The 22,140-nt window shown below is 37.2% G+C and overlaps 3 protein-coding genes across 6 annotated transcripts; 2 read left to right on the top strand and 1 right to left on the bottom strand.

Moving 5' to 3' along the window:
* The first annotated feature begins 1,340 nt into the window (after positions 1-1,340).
* On the top strand, positions 1,341-4,080 carry LOC311087594 (retinol dehydrogenase 12). Of its 3 annotated transcripts, XM_084120929.1 has the most exons (7): positions 1,341-1,448; positions 1,829-1,944; positions 2,081-2,236; positions 2,324-2,428; positions 2,640-2,849; positions 2,957-3,149; positions 3,251-4,080. In XM_084120929.1, the coding sequence occupies exons 1-7, from the start codon at positions 1,426-1,428 to the stop codon at positions 3,360-3,362; spliced, it is 915 nt and encodes a 304-aa protein (XP_083977055.1). In that variant the 5' UTR covers positions 1,341-1,425; the 3' UTR covers positions 3,363-4,080. The 3 variants fall into 3 exon arrangements, with proteins under 3 accessions (XP_083977055.1, XP_083977054.1, XP_083977056.1); XM_084120928.1 differs by having other exon boundaries at positions 1,358-1,448; positions 1,829-2,236; XM_084120930.1 differs by lacking the exon at positions 1,341-1,448 and having other exon boundaries at positions 1,831-1,944; positions 2,070-2,236.
* A 780-nt stretch (positions 4,081-4,860) lies between these two features.
* Positions 4,861-13,228, bottom strand: LOC311087585 (uncharacterized protein). Of its 2 annotated transcripts, XM_084120915.1 has the most exons (4): positions 13,118-13,228; positions 11,327-12,006; positions 10,602-10,758; positions 4,861-10,443 (listed from the first exon to the last, which is right to left on the bottom strand). In XM_084120915.1, exons 2-4 carry the CDS (start codon positions 11,993-11,995, stop codon positions 5,006-5,008), a joined length of 6,264 nt encoding a protein of 2,087 aa, XP_083977041.1. In that variant the 5' UTR covers positions 11,996-12,006; positions 13,118-13,228; the 3' UTR covers positions 4,861-5,005. The 2 variants fall into 2 exon arrangements, with proteins under 2 accessions (XP_083977041.1, XP_083977042.1); XM_084120916.1 differs by lacking the exon at positions 13,118-13,228 and having other exon boundaries at positions 11,327-12,098.
* A 3,817-nt stretch (positions 13,229-17,045) lies between these two features.
* tcea1 (transcription elongation factor A (SII), 1) lies at positions 17,046-21,284 on the top strand. Its single transcript, XM_084120931.1, has 10 exons — positions 17,046-17,287; positions 17,855-17,917; positions 18,007-18,112; positions 18,657-18,756; positions 18,932-19,077; positions 19,851-19,907; positions 20,052-20,206; positions 20,310-20,456; positions 20,537-20,608; positions 20,719-21,284. The coding sequence occupies exons 1-10, from the start codon at positions 17,213-17,215 to the stop codon at positions 20,725-20,727; spliced, it is 930 nt and encodes a 309-aa protein (XP_083977057.1). The 5' UTR covers positions 17,046-17,212; the 3' UTR covers positions 20,728-21,284.
* The last annotated feature ends 856 nt before the right edge of the window (positions 21,285-22,140 follow it).

Genomic DNA, 22,140 nt, shown 5'->3' with positions numbered 1-22,140 from the left:
ACCCCAAGCCCAAGGACGCCTGCATGCAAACTGGAGTGAGTAACCCCGTTTGATTATTTATAAAACCTAATCCGACATGGCGGGAATGGCTTCCCAAGCCTGGCTTCAGGTGGCGAGGGGTTGAAGAGTTACAGATGCTCTTTGCACTGTGGCGGGGGGCTGACGCTTGGAATAGGATAATGAAGAGGAGGATTGCTCTGTTTGTGAAGGTGTTTGTTTTTTTATTTGATTCACTATAATAGTGGAAGGAGGTCTGGGTGCGCATACCACTGGTGAGGTTGAGTCGACGACAACTTAGGGTGACTAGAAGCAGTGGAAGAACTGGCAGGAAGCTTCCTACCGCTTCGGCAGGAAGTGGTGCATTGCCTGCGCTGACTTCGGGGCCCCTGTAACACTCTCAGCGAAGTCGTCCTGCTGGCGGCGCCCCGGCTCTAGGAACCACTTATCGAGGTGTCAGCTGTCAGCTGTCAGCTGTTTCTTACATCTTGGCTCGACAGAGGAAGAGAACAGGAGAGCATGCGAGGCAAGCGATGCACTCGGTGTGCTCGTCCGAGGGAAGCAGGGTAGCCCTGCTTTATCCACACTCGTGACGTGCCATTTTGCAACAAACGTCACTCAAATTTGCTCTTTTAATAAGTCTTCACTGCATACATTTTAAATTTAATATAGATGAATCCTTATTAAAGTTATTCAGTCAAGATTTACATTAATGTCAGACATCTCAGCAGCAGGGTTTATTGGCTGCTGTCACTTTAAGATCTGAAGCTCATGATGCGTAGATCTTTAAGACTTTATTTAAGTCATTTAAAACTGTGCTTACGAGGATAAAAGCGGGCATACTTTTGTGTGTATCTGTCCATTCAAGTGTGAAAGAGAACTCAGCGCGGTCTGGAGAGGCTTTCTATGCTGTTGTGCATCATATCTGTCACACAGACAGGAAATTCACAGACATGCTAGTACAGATTTTAAAAAAAAGTTTTTGCATCTTATCATGCTTGAATGATTTGATAGAACTTGAATGAATGATAGCGCGCATGTGTGTGTGTGGTCCCCTTTGGTTCCTTTACAAGAGAATGAATATAATCCCACTCAGCTGTTTGTAATTTCATATTTCTAAATTAATTGTTTTGTGTACTCCACACTACTGAGCATTTAGATGTATATTTTAGGTTGTTCAAATTCAACATAAATAGGTTCAAAACATGCAGCAAGTTCCCAGAATCTAGTGAGGAATGCATTCAAGCTGAGTTAACAGTAGATCAGGGATTTAAACTGATTAGCTTTGGATTAGTTCAACTTCTAATCCAAACCAATGTACTGCATGTGGCTCATGCTAAACAATGCATTGTCTTTCATTGCAGTTTCTGTGAACAACTCCAGAGGGAAGTCATGTGTTGTCTTTAGAGCATCTTTGCATTGAGCAAGATGTCCAACATATACACTCTGAGGTAGGTTTATCATTTCTGTCTTTTTAATTAAACGTACAAATGTTATAACTAAAACTGCATAACAGTAAAGATGTAAGCCTATACTCTTAGTTGCTATCACACAACTTTTATTTATTCTGCTACAGTAATTCATATTTTGGTTTAGTTCAGAAATATTTTAAAAGGTTATTGTTTATTTTACATACTCATTAAGACAAAAAAGTTTAGATATGCCACTGTTTATATACTTTTTTTTTTCATTGAGTCATTTACTCATTCACTTATTTTGATTCCCCTTTCTTATTCACTATTTGTTGTATCTCTTGTTAATAAATGATCCTTGAAGGAAGTTCACATTTGTACACTGCCCTTTAAATTATATTTACAATGCTTTTACATAGAGAACTTTTCAGTGGCCAGTGGTCATCTACTACACGACTTGATGGCAAAACAGTCATTATCACTGGAGCAAATACTGGCATTGGAAAAGAAACCACAAGAGACCTTGCAAAACGCGGTACCACATTTATCTTATTCTTGTCTTCTCTATTGCGGTTACCAAACAACTAAAAAACATGAAATGTATAGTAGACAAATTTATCTTTCTAGGACACCAATGATAAAAGTCATGGTTTTTTGGAGTTGTTCCACAGGGGCCAGGATAATAATGGCTTGCAGAGACCTTGAAAAAGCAGAAAGAGCACATAAAGAGATCATGGAGGACTCAGGGAATCAAAACATAGTGATAAAAAAACTAAACTTATCTGACACAAAGTCAATCAGAGAATTTGCTGAGGTAATCATCAATGGTAAGAGTTTTACAGTTACACTCAAATTTGAAAAATACAGAAAAAAAATATATAATTAAAGTCCTCTTTTTTTCCTCTTGTTTTCAGAGGAGAGAGTACTCAACATACTCATTAACAATGCTGGGATCATGATGTGTCCTTACTCTAAAACAGCAGATGGTTTTGAGATGCAGTTTGGTGTCAACCACTTGGGTAAAGTGTATTTCTTGTTCATTCAGACCTCTGTGCACTTCTTTAATGTTATCTTTTAACATTATTATGCATGATTGAACAATATTGTGCCTTTGCATATCCTAACTATCTCGTTCCAACTTTAAAATCCTGTCTTGCTGCATGTTTAATATTGCAAACTCATAAATGTGTAGTAAATATAAATGTAAGTGACATAATTGATGTCACCTAGGTCACTTCCTGTTAACCTTCCTGCTGATTGATCTGCTGAAGAGATCCGCCCCCTCAAGAATCATCAACCTTTCCTCCATGGCTCATAGTTGGGGCACTATAACACTTGATGATATCAATAGTGAAAGGAATTACCACAGTAGGAGGGCATATGGTCAGAGTAAATTGGCCAACATCCTTTTCACCCGTTCCTTGGCTAAGAAACTCAAGGGTAAGTGTTCATTGAAAGTACTGAAGATAAAAATAAATGGGAAAATTAAAGGGTAATAGGGGAAATTTTGGAGTACTTTTTGAGCTATCATTAAATTTTATCCGCAGACACAGGTGTCACAGCATATGCAGTCCATCCAGGAATTGTGCGAACAGAACTTAAAAGACACATGAATCTTGGACTTCTAATCATGTGGAAAGTTGTCAGGCCCTTCACAAAGACCCCAGTGCAGGGAGCACAAACTACCATTTACTGCGCAGTACAACCAGAATTAGACACAGAAAGTGGTGGTTACTACAGGTAATAAAGTTGCAGAGGCCTCATCACATATAAATCGACTGGCGCCCAAATTAAATTTGTTTTTTTGTTTGTCCTCTCTATTCCTTACTCATTTTCTAAAGCAACTGCAGACCTTCAAGATGCACCAGAGCTGCTAGAGATGATGAAATGGCTGAGAAACTTTGGGAGCTCAGCTGCAAGATGCTGGGAATTGTCTGGGATGGAGAGCAATGAGTGGAATTTTCTTTGTTTCCCATGAACAACTCAGTATACCCATCAAGATGTATCAATTTTTATTATTTATATTATTATTAATTACAATTAATTTCAACATGCACGTCCAAGCAAAAAAGTCCATGACATAAACCTCATCAACAAATATTTATTGTTCAGTAGCATGTTTTTATTTCAAAGTTATATGTCAACAAATTTGTCCAAATAGAATAATAATGATTTTCCATTCTTGCAAAAAAAGAAAAAGAAACAAAAAAGTAGCTCACCATTTGCATTATAAAATCAAAACCTTTTGGATAGCAGCCAAAATGGTCTAGGTTCTGATATAGGCAATCACATTATATGGCAAGCATGTAACATTTCCCATACACTGACATTAAAGTCAATATGAGCTGTTCGATTTTTCCTTAAACCCCACATTACTTAACAACACAGTTTTGTGGGAACCAAGCTAATTTGTCCCCTTATCCAGGAACCCTCAGAATGAGTCCTGTCTATATACCCTTATATTTTTATTCTGTCTATCTCTTTTTAATGTGTTTGGGTGATTTCTGGTCTAGTTTATCTGATCTGTTTGTATTACATATATTTGTTAAATTTGATCTGTGTGCAGCTACATTAAGTTTCAATTAGCCTATGTCAATCAGTTGAGGACGTCTGCATGTATATTTAACAACAGCTTTTGTGTTGAAGGAAATAAATATATAAGACCTACATCAATGTAATTGCTGCATTCCATTTAATAAGATAGATCCTTTGTAGAGGTGCTTAATGTATATTTTATTTGATTTCTGAGTTATCAGCACAATAAAAATAATCACATTTAATGTGATAATGCTGACAGCTGCTATGAACAATCAGATTTTTTAAATTGTGCTCTTTCCCAGGATATTGTGCTATATTAATTCTGCATTAAAAAATAACAAACTATATACAAAACATAAATATTTGTTTCGTCAGTTTGACATTTTTGTGCAAAAAACAAAACAGAAAACTGAGCATTGTTCACACTCTTCCTATTCTAACCACATGACGTTAATTAAAGTAACAGCAATCACTTTTCTAAAAATAATTTAGGGATTTCATTCAAAGCCACTTTGAAATGTGGCTCAAAGAGTGAGGCAACGCATCTTGAGAGATTATTCAGCAGACCACCCTTCAAAAAGGGTATTTTGCATGCTGTTTTAAACTTGCACATTACCTGTTTTTTTATTTATAATTATTATTATTATTATATGCCAGAGTCCCTACATCTCTGAAACAAAAACAAAAAAATCTAATATATTTTGGGGCTGAATGTGATTACATTAAAATAAGATACAGGTCCAAATTAGGAAAAGCAACAACAAATACCACTTAGGAAGTTCAATAAATTCAAGTAAATCATTTCAGTTGTGCAATATATTCCCTGTGAAATGAAAAGACATGTTTGAAATAGCCCAAAACCGTTTAAAACAATCAAATGTTTACAACTGAAAGCTTAATATCCAGCAGGCACCCAAGTGTGAAAATTAAAGTCTTATTACTGCAGTTATTTACATTATATGTGCTGTTCAAACAGTTTAAGCATATAAACCTCTATAAATAACTGACAATCTGACAATACCAGAAGCTCTTGTATCTGGTACATTTTCCCTTTTGAACTATAGTATTGGGCAGTGCTGCCCACACCTGAGACTTATTCCCTCCCTCGACTCCTCTTCTTGTACTGTCCGACTGTCTTGATTCTGAGATCTGTTAGTACCAGATCCTGACCCCTCCTGAGGATAAACTTTTCCATCAGGCAGTTTGAACTCAACAGATGCAAATGAAGACATACTTCCATTTTTCTTTGCCCACATTTTAGAAGACTCCCCCATTGGAGATACCTTAAGTTCCTTGTTCCTCCTAGCATCCCCTCCACTGCTGCCACTGTCGTCATCCAAGAGAGGATCAGAGTCACTGCAATGTGAAATATTGAAGTATGTACACTTTGGTGTAGGGGGTTTAGCCATGTCCTCCAGCTCTGAAGAGGATATTACCGCCAGAGGCGAGGCTTGGTTCTCACAATACTGGTTGGGTGAATCCTCACTCCTGTTGTCTTGAGCTGTGTCAGCTGATGTGGTGTCTCCATTCCCATACATTCCCATGGACACAGGAGGTGAGTTTCGGATGAGGTGGTTTTCTTTGAGAAGCCACCTTCCTTTATCAATCAGCACTCCGTCTCCAGAGTCCACATTATCTTTTAAAGCCATGCGCTGTACAGACTCTACATTAAGTGAACTTTTATCACTAGGCGATCTACTGTGGCAAAGTGGTTCTTGTATTACACTTTTAGCATCCTGAAAAGAAGCAAGACTACTGCTTTTTAAACTTGTACAAGGAGTATGTTTTGTTGTCATCCATGTAGATGATTTCATCAAACCGTTCTCTTTTACATTTTTTCTTTTTGGCTTCTCTGTGCTTTGTTTTATAATATCTCTAAAGATACGTAACCTCTCCACCTCCTCTTCTCCACTCTCGGTAAAAAGCTCCTGCGACTGGTACCCACCATTGTCAGATGTCTCAGGCCTGTAATCAGAAAGATCTGATGTATTAGGGCTTGGGAGATGTTTTTGACCGTACTGATCATCTGTCTTTTGGCAAGCCATGAATATCTCCCTCATTTTGCATTTGTCTGGCTCTATTCTGAGGTTACCATTTGAATCACATGTGACAGTCAGGGTAGAGGACAACAAAGCTGAATTGATTAAGTCTAACAGCTCTTGTGAGATCTCAGTTGGATGCATTAGATAATTATATCCATGTTCCATTCCCAAATTCTCAAACTGGTGCTCACTTTTACTAGTACTGCTGCATGACTCACTTTCCAGTGAATCTTTAGTATCAGTATATGCAATAGAGTATTGAACACCATTCACATTATGAGTATCAAGCAAACCGCCATAATAGTCCTCTTCATCCTCCTCAGAATTGCACTCTTCAGTGGAAATGTCCTTTTTATCGGTGGGTCTACCTTTCTCTAAAGTCTGAACTTTGTAGGGTTCAGAATCACTTGTGCATGACTTTTTTTCTGTCACATTCTCATCCACAGCCTCAGGATCTGTTACTGTACAAGAGTCTGGTTCAGCATCTGGATCAGTTTCTTCACAGACTTCAGAGCTCTCATTATCCACCTCATTAATGTCATGTTCTTCTTCAATTTGTGTTTTCTCATATTCAGCTTCAGGGGTCATACTATTATCGTCATTACTACCTTGTTGAGGGCTGCCGTTATTGTAGTGTGGATCAGGATCTTCATCTTCTGAGACCACAGATCCTCGTTGATCCGCATTTGGAGACATCACCTGATCATCTTCTTGATTAGATGATTCTAATGTTTGATCTCTACATTCACTCTTTGTATCATGGTGAGGCAATGACGTCTCTGAGGGCTCTGAGTGAAGGGACTCACGTTCTGATAAGATGTACTTGGTTTCCTGTTCCAGTCCTCCATCACCAATCGTTTCCTCAAAATCAGAATGATCAGCTTGCTCTCTGACACAGTTCTCAACTGTACTGTACTGATTTTCCTCATTTAGCTCAGCTAATTCTCTGTCTGGAAATGGCACACACTCAGTTTCTGATGCTGAACATAAGCATTTGGCATCTGTGTCATCAGGTTCTGAAGCATCTGATTGTTCTTTTATGTTCTGGATTATGTCCTCCTCCTCAATATCAGTGTCTTCTATGTTCTCTGGAGTTATATTGTCCTCACTTTCAGAAATATTGTCTTGGTCATCAGAGAACTCAGAAACTTTTTCTTCAACTACATCTATCATCTTTTGTTCTGATGTGGGAGAACAGTTTTCTTTCGCATCTTTGTTTTCAGATTCTGGGTCTTCATACATTATCCTTTCTTGCATGTTCTCTGCATTCATCTGGTTGTTATCAGACATTTCTAAAACCTCTGCTTTACTTGAATCTCTACCATTACCCTCAGGTGATTGATTGGGTACTGCTATGCCAGAATCTTCATTACCAAGGTCCTTTTCTATAGTTTCTGAGTCAGGGGAATGAGGTTGAATTAAATGTAATTCCTGAGACTCAGGATTTTTTGGATCATTGGTTATGTCATCATTGGTTGTGTCACTGACTTGGCCATTATGGTCCTTTTCCTCTTCCATGTCAGCAGCTTTCTCTAAACTACCACTCAACGAGCCACAGTCATTTTTCTTTTCTTTACCTGAGATTTCGCTGGTGTTATCAGCATCGTTGATTAAGTCTGTTTGATTAAAATAAGTTATTTCTCCTTCAACAAGTGAGGAAATCTCTCTGTGAAGATCTCCAGGCATGTTCAGTTCATCCAGTAACTGTTCTATACTAAAATTGTTCTGTTTGTCTTGATCCTCCGTTTCTCCTTCTAAGTCTACTTCTACAGCAAACTCCTGCTCTGATAGTCTTGGTGAGAGTGGTGGACTCTCTCCAAAGCCATTTTGCTCTTGGAAATCTCTCCAGCTTTGTTTTAATTTGGATGAAGTTGAACTTTGAAGACTGGTTAAGCTGGCCTTTAGTTCATCTTCATCTTTAATATTGGATATTTTTTCCAAGGACTGCATTACCTGCAGGGCCTCTGGGCAGATGTTGGGGTTGCTGGCCTGTGATTCATCTTTGTAGAGGACTGAAAGGCCATCTCTCAGAGTCATCAGTGACAAGAAGGACAGAAAAGCTCTGGATGGAGAACCAAAGGCAGAGGCCACCTGAGATGAGAAGTCTGGGAGGCTACTGGACTTTTCCTTTTCCACAGGTGTTAAGCGGGTCTGACTCAATACCCGCTTGATGGACTGAACAGATGAACACAACTGTTGCAAAACTGGTTTCATGCCTGACCTAATACTGATTTCTGTACTTTGTGATGTCCCAGAAGGGTCTGGGGGAACCAAGTTCTCAGATGACTTGTGCATTCTTACAAGACCCTCCTCTTCAAAATGTACTGTCAAAACTGGCATCGACTTACAAAAGCCTATTGGCCTTTGTGGCTCGGTTGACTCTCCCTCACTACTTATTTGTACACGTGGGTGAGGCATTGGCCTCTCTTCAGCATTATGTTCTAGAGCAGGGTCTTCATCCTCTACACTATTTTTTTCAGGGTCACTTTTAATCTCAGAGCCATCAGTGGAGTCATTCCCTATATGGAATACCGCCCTTATCTCAGGATGGTCCGTCTCATCATTATAGGGCACAGATTCTGGTTCCATTTTTTTCAGCCAGTTTTCAACATATTGATTTACACTAGAGGAAGAGGACTTTAGCACAGGCAATGACACACTTTCACTCAACTCCTGTTTTTGTTTAGAGGATTTTGATCTGACACCATTCACTGACCTTTGTTTCTGTAACCTCTTTATCAGTGGAGCTGGATGGGCTGGTGATCGAATGTCTAAACTATTCTTCTTTAGTTTAGGCCCTTGAGAGTCACTGTCATTTTTATTTACTTTGTGGGAGATGCCTTTGATGGTTTTATCTTTTAACTTGAGCTCTTTATCTGACCATCTTTGATTCCCAATATCAAGATCCAAGTTTCTACTCTTCGGAGAACTAGCCAATGTTTTACTCTTCTTATTTTTGTCTCTTACAGCTTTGTGTTCACGTTTGTCACTTTCCGCTGAGCTAGTCTTTTTCTCTGATCCTGTGTGGCTCAGTGTGTCAGACGTCATTTGGATGTCTTTTGAAGAGCCTGGAGCACTGACCTTTATTTTTTTCCCAAGCCCAGATGATTCAGAAGTAGTACTTTTCTTTGATTTTTTGGACTTTGGTGTATTTTTATTACCAACAATGCTTTTATCGTCCGACTCTTGTTCCATTGCTGCTGCTGGATGCATACTTTTCTTTGCATTTATTTCAGTTGTGCACCCAACCAAGGTTTGTTTTTTATCATTAGTGAGGATGGATGGATTGTTGTTTATCTTTTTTGGAGGTGTTGAACAGGCAGAAGACAATGACAGCATATTAGTTTTTCTACCATCCTGGGAGTTGGAGCTTGTGGATTGTCTAGTGAGATCTACATCCCAATCGTTACTTGACGAAGAGGGTCCAGAGTCTGTTGAGCCTGGCTTACATTGAGGCAAAGCTTTTGTGTGGTATCCAGGCTTGTTGTCCACATCCACCTGTGTATTTGCATAGTAATTGTCACACATACCCTGTGATTCATATATGTGCACCACAGTCTCTGTTATTCCCATTGTCCCATTGTTTTGTATCTGGAGAACCTCTGCCATGCCTGAGGATCTGAAGGAGGTGTGAGACTTCTTCTGCTTAACTTCTCCGGATTCACTCCTCCCGGGTTTTGACACGGTTCTTGTGCTGCTGCTACTGCTGCGACTGACCACACAGTAACCTTCCGTCAGCTCTCCCTGTGCAGTTCGCTCCAAGTATGAGTATGCACCCACTGAGTTCTCCTGAACGTCAGTCTCTGAAACTGTTTTGATGTTTTCGACTGAGGCCTCTTTTCTTTGTTGTCTGGGGCCTGGAGTGGGCGGCCTTCTAAAGATGGGCTTAGGCTTCTCAGATGATGTATCACTGCCATAATTTTCTCTTTTTTCTTTGATGAATCCTACAGATTTGTTAGCGAATGTATTGATTTCTTTTGAATCTAGGCTGTGAGGTCCATTCGACTCTTTGCCTGAGTCATTGGTTACATCTAATGAGTTTTTACTTGATTCTGGCTTAGAATTGCACACTGCTCTCTGCTGGCTATTAATGGAGGTGCGACTCAGTGTGGTTGTCCAGTGGATCATTTCCTCTTGTTTTATAGTAAGATGCACCTTCATCTCCACTGTCATGCTGCCATCCTCATTGACCCGGAATGATTTTTCAATGTCGTCTTCGGTAGGCATGATGGGGTTATTCCTTTCCTCCACACCCTCCATACAGTCACAGGTCTCCACCTCATCTGATCCCACTGGCTGACTACCTTCGGTCTCTATTGATTCATTCTTTGTCCCATTGTGCTCTGTCAGATTTCCATGTAGTGACTTATTGATCTGCTCTACAAGGAACCTCTCAGAAGATAAAGAGAAATTCCTTGATCTTGAAAAAGTCCTTGCTGAAATATTTTTTTCTTCTAATGGACGAATGGAAGCAGAAAATGGTTTGGGGGGGGGGGGGGGGGGGGAACATAATCAATTAAACTTGAAAATCAAAATGTAAGATCAAAATCGTTTTATCACTAAAGAAAAGTGCTAAATAAATCAATATTTTAAAAAAGTAATTTAGGCTTACGTAGTAGTGTCTCAGTTTGTGTTGGACCCAATGATTCAGATATCCTTGACTGAACTTTTGTGGGAGCTTGGAGATTGTAGTTTCCTATTCTGAAGGGTTCGTTACCAGCTGCCACAACAATCCCAGAGCACAAAATGAGGGCAGGAAGTCCTTCAACCTATAAATAAATAAGAAACGTAATGTTTCCAGTAAATATCTGGGTTTTTTTCAAACATTAAGACATAAGTTTGACAGCTCACTAATATGTTTAAAATAACTAATATGTTCTTGATAATGCAAAACAAAACAAAAAACAAAACAAAACAAAATTATCTAAAATATGTTTCAGGACAAATATTGTAAAACAGTTGTTTAACAGTACTTTTGTACAAACCAAAACATAATGGTATAATATCACATTATTTTTGTTTTTTCCTGTTAATCAAAGATATAGGAGCTAAAACTTAATTGGGAGATTGTGTTTTCACTAACTCCTTAGACTGAGATTAAACTAACCTTAATGTTAGAAGTTCAGATCCTTAACTATCTGGTTGTCACCAACTTTTATTTAACCCTCTGATACATGTTGTCCAATATGGTGTACAGATCTTTACAAGCTATTATAACCATTGAGTTACATCCAAACTACCATAGTGATTATCTTCAATTCTTTTTGACTGCTGTATGTGTGTGTGTGTGTGTGTGTGTGTGTGTGTACTATAAATATTTGTATACTATATACTTACTCTTCTGCCATCTTCTGTGTAAAGCTTCACAACTGGGAACTGCATCACTTGAGAAAGATAATCCATAAGCGTTTCAAAATTTGGTGCTGTTCTTCTATGAACTACAATAACTCGCTTCATGCTCGGATCCCTGTTTTTATACACCGTTAGTCTTTTTGGTGTCCGCACCACAACAGTGTTTTCTGCCATTTTTACTGTCCTTGTGGTCACTTCATTTTTCTTTGCTATCTGCCGGACCAGTTCTCTGCGTGCTCTGCGTCCCGCGCTGACAGCTCTGGTAGTATTCCAAGGGACCTGTCTCTTGTGGACCTCATCCAAGTAAAAAGGCTTGACTTTCTTCTGATCTGAGCACAGATAAGAACCTCCATCCTGCACATCATCAAGATTACGAACATAATGTGTTCCCCTTGGTGTTGTGATGGTCCTTACCCCAAATGGCAGAGGCACTTTCTTGGAGAGGGCATCTAGAAGAGCATCAAAGGTCTTAAAAGTGCGACTGTTGATGACCATCCGGTGCCCCGTGAACTGAGGGTCCCCGCTTTTGTAGAAGCATACCCTCTTAGTGGTAATGGGGTCTGGGTGGGGGGGCAGGGGCCTGGAGACCAATGTTTGCATGCTCCCCAGGGACACGTCAGGATGAGTTGCATCATTAAGGGGCGGTGTGCTCATATTAAAAGATACTGTAAAAAAAAATGAAAGAACCAACAGTTATTTAACAAAACATTTTTTTTCTGTTTAATATGACTTTTTTTCAACATCACAAGGTTTTTATTTTTTGTGCATAATAACAACATAAATCCTGCATTACATGCCATAATATTGTTCCCATTAGGTCTCATTAGATTCTACCGTACTGAAATAGCTTCCGCATCCACTTTGTGTCACCCATAAAGCAAGTGTTTTTGTAAATGAGTGTACTCTGGGGGTCTTTCAGCTGATGACAACAAAACAAAATCTTAAAATTATGTGATATGATCTTTTTAATGGAGTCTTATTGGGCAATTCTTACAACAACAAATGCATTAAAAGAATCAGTCTGTAGTTCATTAGCAGCAGCAACTACATACGTCTTTTAGGTATTGGTTTAAATTTTTCATTACAGTCATTAACAAAATGGCTTCTTGCAGTCAACAGTGAAATGGCCTCTCTAAAGGACTAAAATAATGCACAGGACGGGTCGCTTTCCATGGCCAGGTATAAGAATGGAAGTCAAATGCAATAAACAAATGCTTAAGCCAATATTTATTGAACACAACTTAAACTAAATAGAGATAAAACAAATGACGTAAATTTTATATAGCCTACACATTAAAACAACCTGAAAAATGTTTGTTGATCTGAAAAAGGACTCCAGAAAACTGAAGAAATACTGAAACGGGTCACTAGTCCTAAAATGTACAGTATGCTATCTGAAAACATAATTTTATACAGATTGCCTTGCCGTGTGGCACAGACACCCTCATTCAACTGACAAATGATGCTCCACATATATTTTTCAGTGCAGTAAACCACTTCATAACAGCCACAAGACCATGATTCAAAAACACAAATATATAAAGCTCAAAACATGAAAATCTCCTTTTAATCTCCTGCATATGCCATTGCATAAAACAGTCCATACAGTGTATCTTAAAACAAAAACCAAATTGAATAATATTTGATAATTAGCATACATTTTCTGTAGGCAGGTTAATCTATCAATATAAACATTGGAAAATATCTGGAATATGCTACTAGTTTTAGATGCTACTATTTTAAATAATATAAATCATTTGAAGTTTCTCATCTTACCTTATTTCACATTTTCAGGAGGGGTGAGTTGGCGAGTTTGCTGTCCATCTACTGAAGAGATTATGAACAACGCTCATGGCTATTTTGGGACGGCAGGCATCAGGGTCGATTTGTGTAATCTTTGGTCATGGTTAAACAGCATTTTAGAGAAAGAGAGTTTCAAGATTTTTTTTTTTTTTCCTTTTAGGCCTCTATATATTAAAATAAATATGAAAAGAATATAAGAAAAATAAAAGAATAAACTGGTTATTTTTATAATCTGTATTTTCAGTCATTTAATTGTAGGCTAAATATAAATAATTTAACTGTATATTTAGCATATGACGTGTCTAACAATAAAGTATTGATAATCATTATAACAGCAAGTGTGATCATGAATGATATCACACAAAACATTGTAATTCAGTTTTGCAACAACCTCCATGTAAACCTTTTGGTTGATCTCAACTGTTTATAAAATATCTGCTTCTTTTTCTCTTCTGGTTGTATAACCAGCAAACCGGATTGCAATTGTTATGTTTTTTAAGAGGTTTTCACTTAAACATAACAAGACCTGAAGTATTTTTCTGCTGAGTGTGATATCCAGCAGATGGCTGAAGGTGTTTCTAATTTCTTGCAGAGATATAAGCAGATTTAAGGGCTCTGTTAATAGGGATTAGAGTGGGGTGAAGTAGAGAGGTTTTATGCTGTAGCTGAATATAAGGGAAAGGAAGTCTCAGCTGGTAAAGCATGTGACTCTCAGTGGGAACATAACTGTGACTACGGAAGCACAGCAGGAATATTGTGATTGTGATTGATATACAGCAAGGCAACACTAGTTCTACTAGTTACATCTGGGATTATGTTAATCTTGGATCATGATAATCAATCAGCACCAGATATGGATTTGAACTGCATAGCCTAATAAGCATGAATTTAGTCTTGCAATGACTTGCCTGACGAACTTATTCATTCTTTTATTTGTATTAATTTGTTTTATGAGACGCTGATGTCTGTTCAGTGATACTTAGCGGTTTTTAGTAATCTCAATGCCTTCCTGTCATGTCTCTGATAGTTTTATAGGATTTCCTTATCAGCATGGGGTGGAGATTAGCCGTGCTCAGTGTTTCTAGGGAAAATTCAAGATTGATTTGTGCAGAACGGTTTCACTCACTGATCAAGCTCTTACTCTATTCTATAACTGCTTGAGTCAAGTTTTAGAGCAGTATAAGGTAGCCTACATTCTTGCTGTCATTATTAAACGTGAAAATTTTTGATATTTTTGCTCATGTAGGTGATTTACTGGATGTGCGAATCATGTTGTCTTGATCTCTAAGGATTAGAGGCTTGGACACACGCAGGGCCCTGAGTAAGACAAACATGGGATTTTTTATTTAGTAACAAGAAAGCACTGTCAAAGAGTGACAAAACGCATTTACTGTATATTCCCCATAAAAAATATTACAGTTTTTTAACATTTAGTATGAATATGTTAGCCCTAAGGTTATCTATAAGCTAGTGTGCTCCAAAAAGATGAAAAATATGCATTTAGAAGATATAAGTTTTCAAAACTTACAGTCTCTCACTTCCGCCAATATAGATCAACGATTTTGATGACATCACTCTGCACTTCAGCTTCTCATCAGAATCTAAAGCGTCCCGCTCCCTATAATATGAATATATGCTGACGCTGCAGATAAAAATCGATCACTTGTTCACACAATTATTATTTTCTATATGGAGAATGGCACATTGTGCACTATATAGGGAATGATTTAGACAGTGTAAATATGCTTTACATTGGGGCGAATTAATTCTGGTTTCGAGTCAACGTCACTCGAACCGCTGTAGCGCGCACACAGTCTGCTCTGGTTCAGAAACATGATAACACAGAGCTATTAGGGCTGCCAACACTCACGCAATTGACACTTTTCACACGCTCTCACGCCACACATCCATTTTCTCACGCACAGAAAAATTGCGGAGCAAAGAGGTACTTTTAATATTAAACTAATTCTCAGCTCTTAGATTCCGTCAATTTTATTACGAAATTCAGACAAAAATACGTTTGGCGCTTGTAAATGTGACGTGACAGATCGCTGAGCGCCTCAGTTCAAGTGCACGTGAACCGATCATCTGTTACTTTTTTATTTTAAGATGCAGTACAACTTACCGAAAGTATACATAATATCGACCAAGTGTTTTTCAACCACGGAAAGAGGTCAATATAACAGCAGGAGAACAATTGTCACATAACGTTACATTTACCTCTGGAAAACCATTTGACCATAGCATGTTAATTGAATAGAAAAAATAGCTAGAGAGGAGATTTTGCTGAGCACTATATTACATATTTATTATATTTTTACTTATGTCATTAAATAGCCTAAATTAAATATTTAATTTAATTTGTTATTTTTAACCTTTAATAATACCAGCAGATTGGGCCCTCTATGTTTACAGCATTAGGTGAGATTATTTTTTTAAATAAAATTTAAAATAAACATGTATCCAAATTAGTCGATATTGAATCAACATCGGAATCAAATCACAAGAATGGAATTGAAATCTTGAAATTTTTGTCAAGCAATAATAAAAACTGTATCCTACAGTCATTGTACAATGTAAACATTGTAACATGTTGTCACTAAACTTCATAAAATTCTATTTAGTTACCAAATGTTTTGACAATCACAATTACACTTATTAATATAATAAATAAATATTTGTTTTTACATAATATGTAAACATTATTTTTTCTATTTTTAAAAGGGGGAGGAGCTGCTCGATATGTCCCACCCTTCCTGTCTCAGTGTTAATTACGTCAACACACTGATTCAACATTTGAATCCTTGGAATATATAAATTGTAAGTTTAAATAACTTTAGAATGATGTAGGCATACTTTCCATCTATTTATTCATTTGATTATCTCCCTTAATTAGGGGGTAGAATTAAATGAACGCAGAACTCAGCATTTTGTTTGCGTAGCCTAACTTACCCCCAGGAATAGGGGAGAGCGGGGCACAACCTAACGCGGGGCTAGTTAACACCCTTGTTTTAAATACTTCCACACATAGTTTATTTACTAGATGCCATATCAACACTATAGAGAAAAAAAATGCTTCGAGCATAATAGCTCATTAGCTCCACAACGGATCAAGTCCAGACCGACCTAAAAATGTTGTGGGCGGGCCTAAGTTCGGCTGGCATCCTGGCTAGTCTTCAGCCATTTTTATGTTTGAATTTACATTGTGAAAAACAAGGTTCTGTATTTTAACATAGTATCGTCATCATATCAGTGTAGATGTAGATGGACCAAAATAAAACCATTAAAATATCAAGAAAATAAGTATTGTGATATTGCGTGCCACAGTGACACTTGTCCCAAAAAGTATTGCTATACCACAAAGTCATTTTCCCCTGTTGCACCTACACAAAATTTGAGGGTTCCCCCACCTGCCAAATCTCACTTTAACCACACTGAGTGTGTGTCAGCCACCTCATTCCCAACATGTGAAGACACAACATAAAATAAACCACTAAGTTACATTAACATCCTTTAAACTACAACAAAGAATTCATTCAGAGTGATATATCCTCACTAACTTATCTTGAAGACAATATATGCAAGGCAGAAGAATCTGAGGCCATTACCGCCTCATCCGACATCAAACCGTTTTCATGTCACGTTGTCCGCGGCTGTGTTGATCATTGTAAAATAAAGCACGAGCGCACTCTAGTGTTGCATATAGAGGTTGCTGGGATCTCACCACTGTACTTTCAACAAAAAATCGATACCATATGAATAAAACTGTTTTACAAGCAATGTGCATAACATTTTAGACACTTATGTGTGTAACTTTCATGTGGCTCAAATGATAAGCTTGAAGCAATTCAATAATTCAGAACGCTTCGTTCAGAACGGGCGTTAGTGCTGCCTGGGCTTTACGTCGAAGAGTAGTCAATGGGTTGATTAGTGATGTCTGGGCTTTTCATAGAAACGCCTTCCTGCCAGAGCTGTGCTGGTTTCGCCGCCGGTTGAGTGGTGTGTTCCTGTGTGGTTCTACGTTTTGAACATACTTAGTTTAAATTTAATATATACTAATCATAAATAATGGGTAAGAAAGAAGAGGAAGAGATCATCCGGATTGCAAAGAAGATGGATAAAATGGCACAGAAGAAGAACGGGGTGAGGTGTTTTGTCATGAATGAATTCCCTGCCCCGTACTAGACGAGGCTAACGTTACATTGATACATAGCAAGCTAACCGCTACATATTAAGAATAACTAATTTCATTATCTATAGCGAAACTGGCGAACTGTCTTGTGGATAGATTTAGTGGTTAATGTTCAAGTGTGTGCAGCATATAGTGGTTTAGTTTACTGGTTAAGAAACTCAACGCTTAGCGGGAAAGTTAGCAACATTAGCCGCTGTTAGCACGGATAAATACACGGGGTCAGTCAGCGGGAGGCAGTAATGCAACTGCTTTCATATCGAATACAAACTGGATAAAGACTCTTGTTTTATTATATACTTGTATAAACCAATTGAACGCAAGGTTTTATCCAGACCGCGGCAGTGAAGTGAGTAAAAGTGGGATAATTCTCAAAAGTTCGGCTACAAAGTGACTAACGTTACTGTTGACGTCTACGTAAACATGCGCATGTGTTGTTAAAGTTCCCATACATTTTATTGTGTCTATTAAAGCATCATAATGAAGTGCATATTGGTAAGTCGTATTTTTATTATTATTAGGTTGGTGCACTGGACTTACTAAAGGAATTAAAGAATATACCCATGACCCTGGAGCTTCTGCAGGTATGTTTACCTTGTTTACTGCACGCCGTTCTCGCTTCAGTACTCAAGTATATGTAACGAGAGATTTCCTCTGCTTTTCTTATTAACAGTCAACGAGGATCGGGATGTCGGTCAATGCCATCCGCAAACAGAGCACAGATGATGAAGTGACCTCACTGGCCAAGTCCTTGATCAAGTCCTGGAAGAAGTTGCTCGGTAAATAACATTTGACATTTTAATGTGAAAGTATGTATGTATGAAGTTACGCTGAGGTTCACACAGGTGAGTAAATAAACAAGTGTATTTTATCACATAAATTATGATCATCATCTACTAATGTTTGACAACCAGACAATTTCCAAATATTGTATGGCTTAATTTACAACCTAACACATCATTTTACAAATATATATATTTTTTTTTTTGCTATTTAAAAAACACTTGACACTTGGTTTGATATTGTTATATAATGTAATGACATAAATGATTATGTGTCCAAATACTTTTGGTGGCTTGTGTGTATAATATAATGTATAACAGTGTGTAAGCATACATTGTGTATAATTCAAACTTCTCATTCAGTTATTTAACAATAATATAAGTTACTATGGGTTTTTGTTGTTGTAATACCACTAATTGCCTGTATGTGGTAGCAACTGCAGGTTTCCTTTTGTACAATGTCCCAGATATATATAAATTATTTCTGATCATTTGTAGCACTACACTTATGAAATGACTAAAGAGTGGTTTTGACATCCAGATGAACCTGCTGCGGATAAGAATTCTGAGGAGAAAAAGAAGGAACGCACAACACCGGTAGTCTCACCATCGCAAGCCAGTCCGGAGCCCAGAGAAGAGAGGTACCAACTACAAGATTGTGTTAATGGTCTTGAGATTATCATAAAATTAAGTAATCATATATTAATCTTTTGATCTTTGGTCCTAAATAAGGCTTTATAATTCTAACTCTGGCTTGCTCTTTATTCATTTTTCCTCTATCTCTTTATTCTCTTTATTTCTTATCTTCTCTCTCAGCTCAAGCAGTAATTCTAGCAGTAAGAGCGAGTCTGTCGATGTTACACCGAACACATTGATAGCCACTTTCCCACGAGCTCCAGGCACATCTGACTCAGTCCGTATCAAGTGCAGAGAGATGCTGTCAAGTGCTTTGCAAACAGGAGGCAAGTCATGGCAGACAATTCTTCCGCACACACATTTTTCTCCTTACTAAGTTAGCATATGGTGTCTTGCCAAGAGTATTTAGACTTGTTACTAATTTTGATATCTTTCTGAATTATAAGTCATACATTTAGACTTGAATGAATGGTGCAAAATACATAGAATACTTTGATTAACAGTTATTCAATAGTTATTGGTGATTGATGATAATTGATTTTTTATATATATATATATATATATATATATATATATATATATATATATATATATTATTAGGGGTGTAATGGTACACAAACATGATGGTTCGGTACGTACCTCGTTTTTTAAGTTACGATTCGGTACGGGTTTGGTACAGCAGGTGGAAGTAAACTAAACACAAAATTGCTTCTTTTATCTTTTTTTGTATTTAACCTTTTTTTTAAAATAAATTCAATTATTATTAATTTTCTTAAGGATAAAAAAAATCTATCTTGGCTAATGCTGTAAACTACATAGAGAGCCCAAGTTAATTACATATTTATTTAAATATACATTGAATAATCAAGACATTTACTAGCAGGTTAAATAAATATAATGATGCTAATATAGTGCATATATGAAATGCTTCTTTCTAGAGTTAACCTGCTGTCGACACTAAATGCCTGAAGTAAATGTAATGCTACGTGAGATATTCTCAAGCAGTTTTTGCACACACACACATACATGCATTGTGTAAAGTTCAGAGTTTTCTTGTTTTTAAATGTTTGAAGTGTTTTTGTCTTCTTTTTTTTCTCAGATGATCACATTGCGATTGGCGCTGATTGCGATGAACTTGGAGCTCAGATTGAAGAATATATCCTTTTAGTATTCACCCTAAAAGTTATTATTGCTATTGAAATGTGTAAAGTCTGATTATTAATATATAAAAATCCTCCACATATTATATATATTATATTTTATATTTCATTTTACTTGCATTTCCTTGACCAACTTACACGTATTTTTTCGGAGTTTAAAAATACTGACATGAAATACAAGAATCGCGTACGAAGCCGAATCTCCAATCTTAAGGATGCAAAGAACCCCAACCTGAGAAGGAACGTGCTGTGTGGGAATGTGAGCCCAGACCGCATAGCAAAAATGACAGCAGAGGTGAGTAAACAGTGACACGGTAGTCTATTCACTTTGCCGTTTTATAATAGTCATAGGAACATGTTCTCTCAGAGGTGACCGTGTGGAAATCTAAATCCAACAGGAAATGGCAAGCGATGAGCTGAAGGAGATGCGTAAGAATCTGACCAAAGAGGCCATCAGGGACCACCAGGTGGCCACTTCTGGGGGCACCCAGACTGACCTGTTCACTTGCGGGAAATGCAAAAAGAAGAAGTGTACATACACCCAGGTAACCAGACAGTGTTTTATAATTATCTGTGTAGTTGATTTTTATAAATACGTTTTATAAACACAAATCTTTTTTATTAGGTTCAAACTCGAAGTGCTGATGAACCGATGACAACTTTCGTCTTCTGCACTGAATGTGGAAATAGGTGGAAGGTATGCGTTTCTTTTGATGTTTTCTATTGTTGTGCCCATTGATAACTTTATATTACCTACAAACATTATGTAATTAACTAACGGTGTCTCTATTAAATCTGTTTCCACAGTTCTGCTGAAGTTGGGGGTTGTTCTCTTTGTTTGGAGATGTAGCTGAATTCCAGGACCACGTTTCTGTATCATTGATGACAATTCAATGGCGCACCTGATGTACAAAGGCCACAATAGTTCCCATCAACTGTTTGTTTTATTATAATGGTCCACAAACTCATGTCCTGTGTTTTAACTTGACGTATAGCTAGGCCGTAGGCCTTTGGACTATGATCAATGTTGTCGGATTTCTGTTTTCTTTTACCATCATTTTTTATATTCGTAGATAAACATTTTGACAACATTCATGTTTAGATAGTTTTGCTTTTCCCTTATGAAAACCAGTCAAAACTATTTAATTTTCCTTGACAAACCTACCCATTTTAAAATAAAATACTTTTAGCGTATGTTTGCTTTTGGTAACGGCTCAAGAATTATTATTATTTTTTACCTTGTTTATTTGGAAGATACTTTTGAGTCTCTTTGTCATTCACTCTTTGAATTATACATATTTATATGCATGATCTACAAATTTTTACTGTGTACATGGCTTTTACTTTAAGGAGTAAAATGTTTTAAAGATTGAGGGCGAGTGTGATTTATACATCATTTTAACAAGACAGCACATTACACATCTGAGACGATTGTCAATTTTTTTTTTTATTACTCTTCACAAAAATAATTTATTAGCAAATGGATAGTCTTAGATTAACGTCACCATATTGGTTCTTATTGGGTGTTGTTATTTTGAGGTTTTTGCAGTTACATTTAATGTAAAGATCCTTATGTTTCCTTTTAAGATTTAATGATAACAGGTCGGCGCCAATAGCCTCGTGGGCAGCGCGCCAACATATAGCGCAGTTGCGCTTCAGGCGTCCCAAGATCCTGTCCCCCTCTCTCTCCCTCCAACTTCGCTTCCTGTCAATTAACTGTCCTATCATAATAAAAGGTAAAAAAGCCAAAAAACTAATTTTTTAAAAATATAAAAGATTTAATTATAACAGAATTTTTCACTTTTAAAAAAAGTAAATAAAACAAATGCTTTTGGATCCATTTTTGGTTACACTTTATTTTAAGGTGTCTGTGTTACAGTGTAATTGTACATTATGTACTGAGTAATAATAATTAACTACATGTACTTACTATAGGGTTAGGGTTAAGATTGGGGTTTGGTTTAGGGTTAGTTGCATGTAATCATGTAGTAACTTATGTAATAAGGACACTACAAATAAAGTGTTACCATTTATTTGTTTAACAAACTATTTAGTTTGGTAGAGGTCATGTTTGCTCTTTTTTTTTTTTCTGAGGACAATTTCTCAAAAGAAAAAACTAGGCAGGTTAAAGTCTTGCATTCTCCATTAACAAATTAATGATAATGTGTTGTAAAGAAAAACAGCTTCATATCTGATCAGTCATGGCAATGTTACTTATGACGTCGGCAA

The sequence above is a fragment of the Abramis brama genome (assembly GCF_963993115.1).
Source record: "Abramis brama genome assembly, chromosome: 7".
NCBI classification, from domain to species: Eukaryota; Metazoa; Chordata; class Actinopteri; order Cypriniformes; family Leuciscidae; genus Abramis; species Abramis brama.
This window is presented reverse-complemented; position numbering and strand designations above follow the sequence as displayed.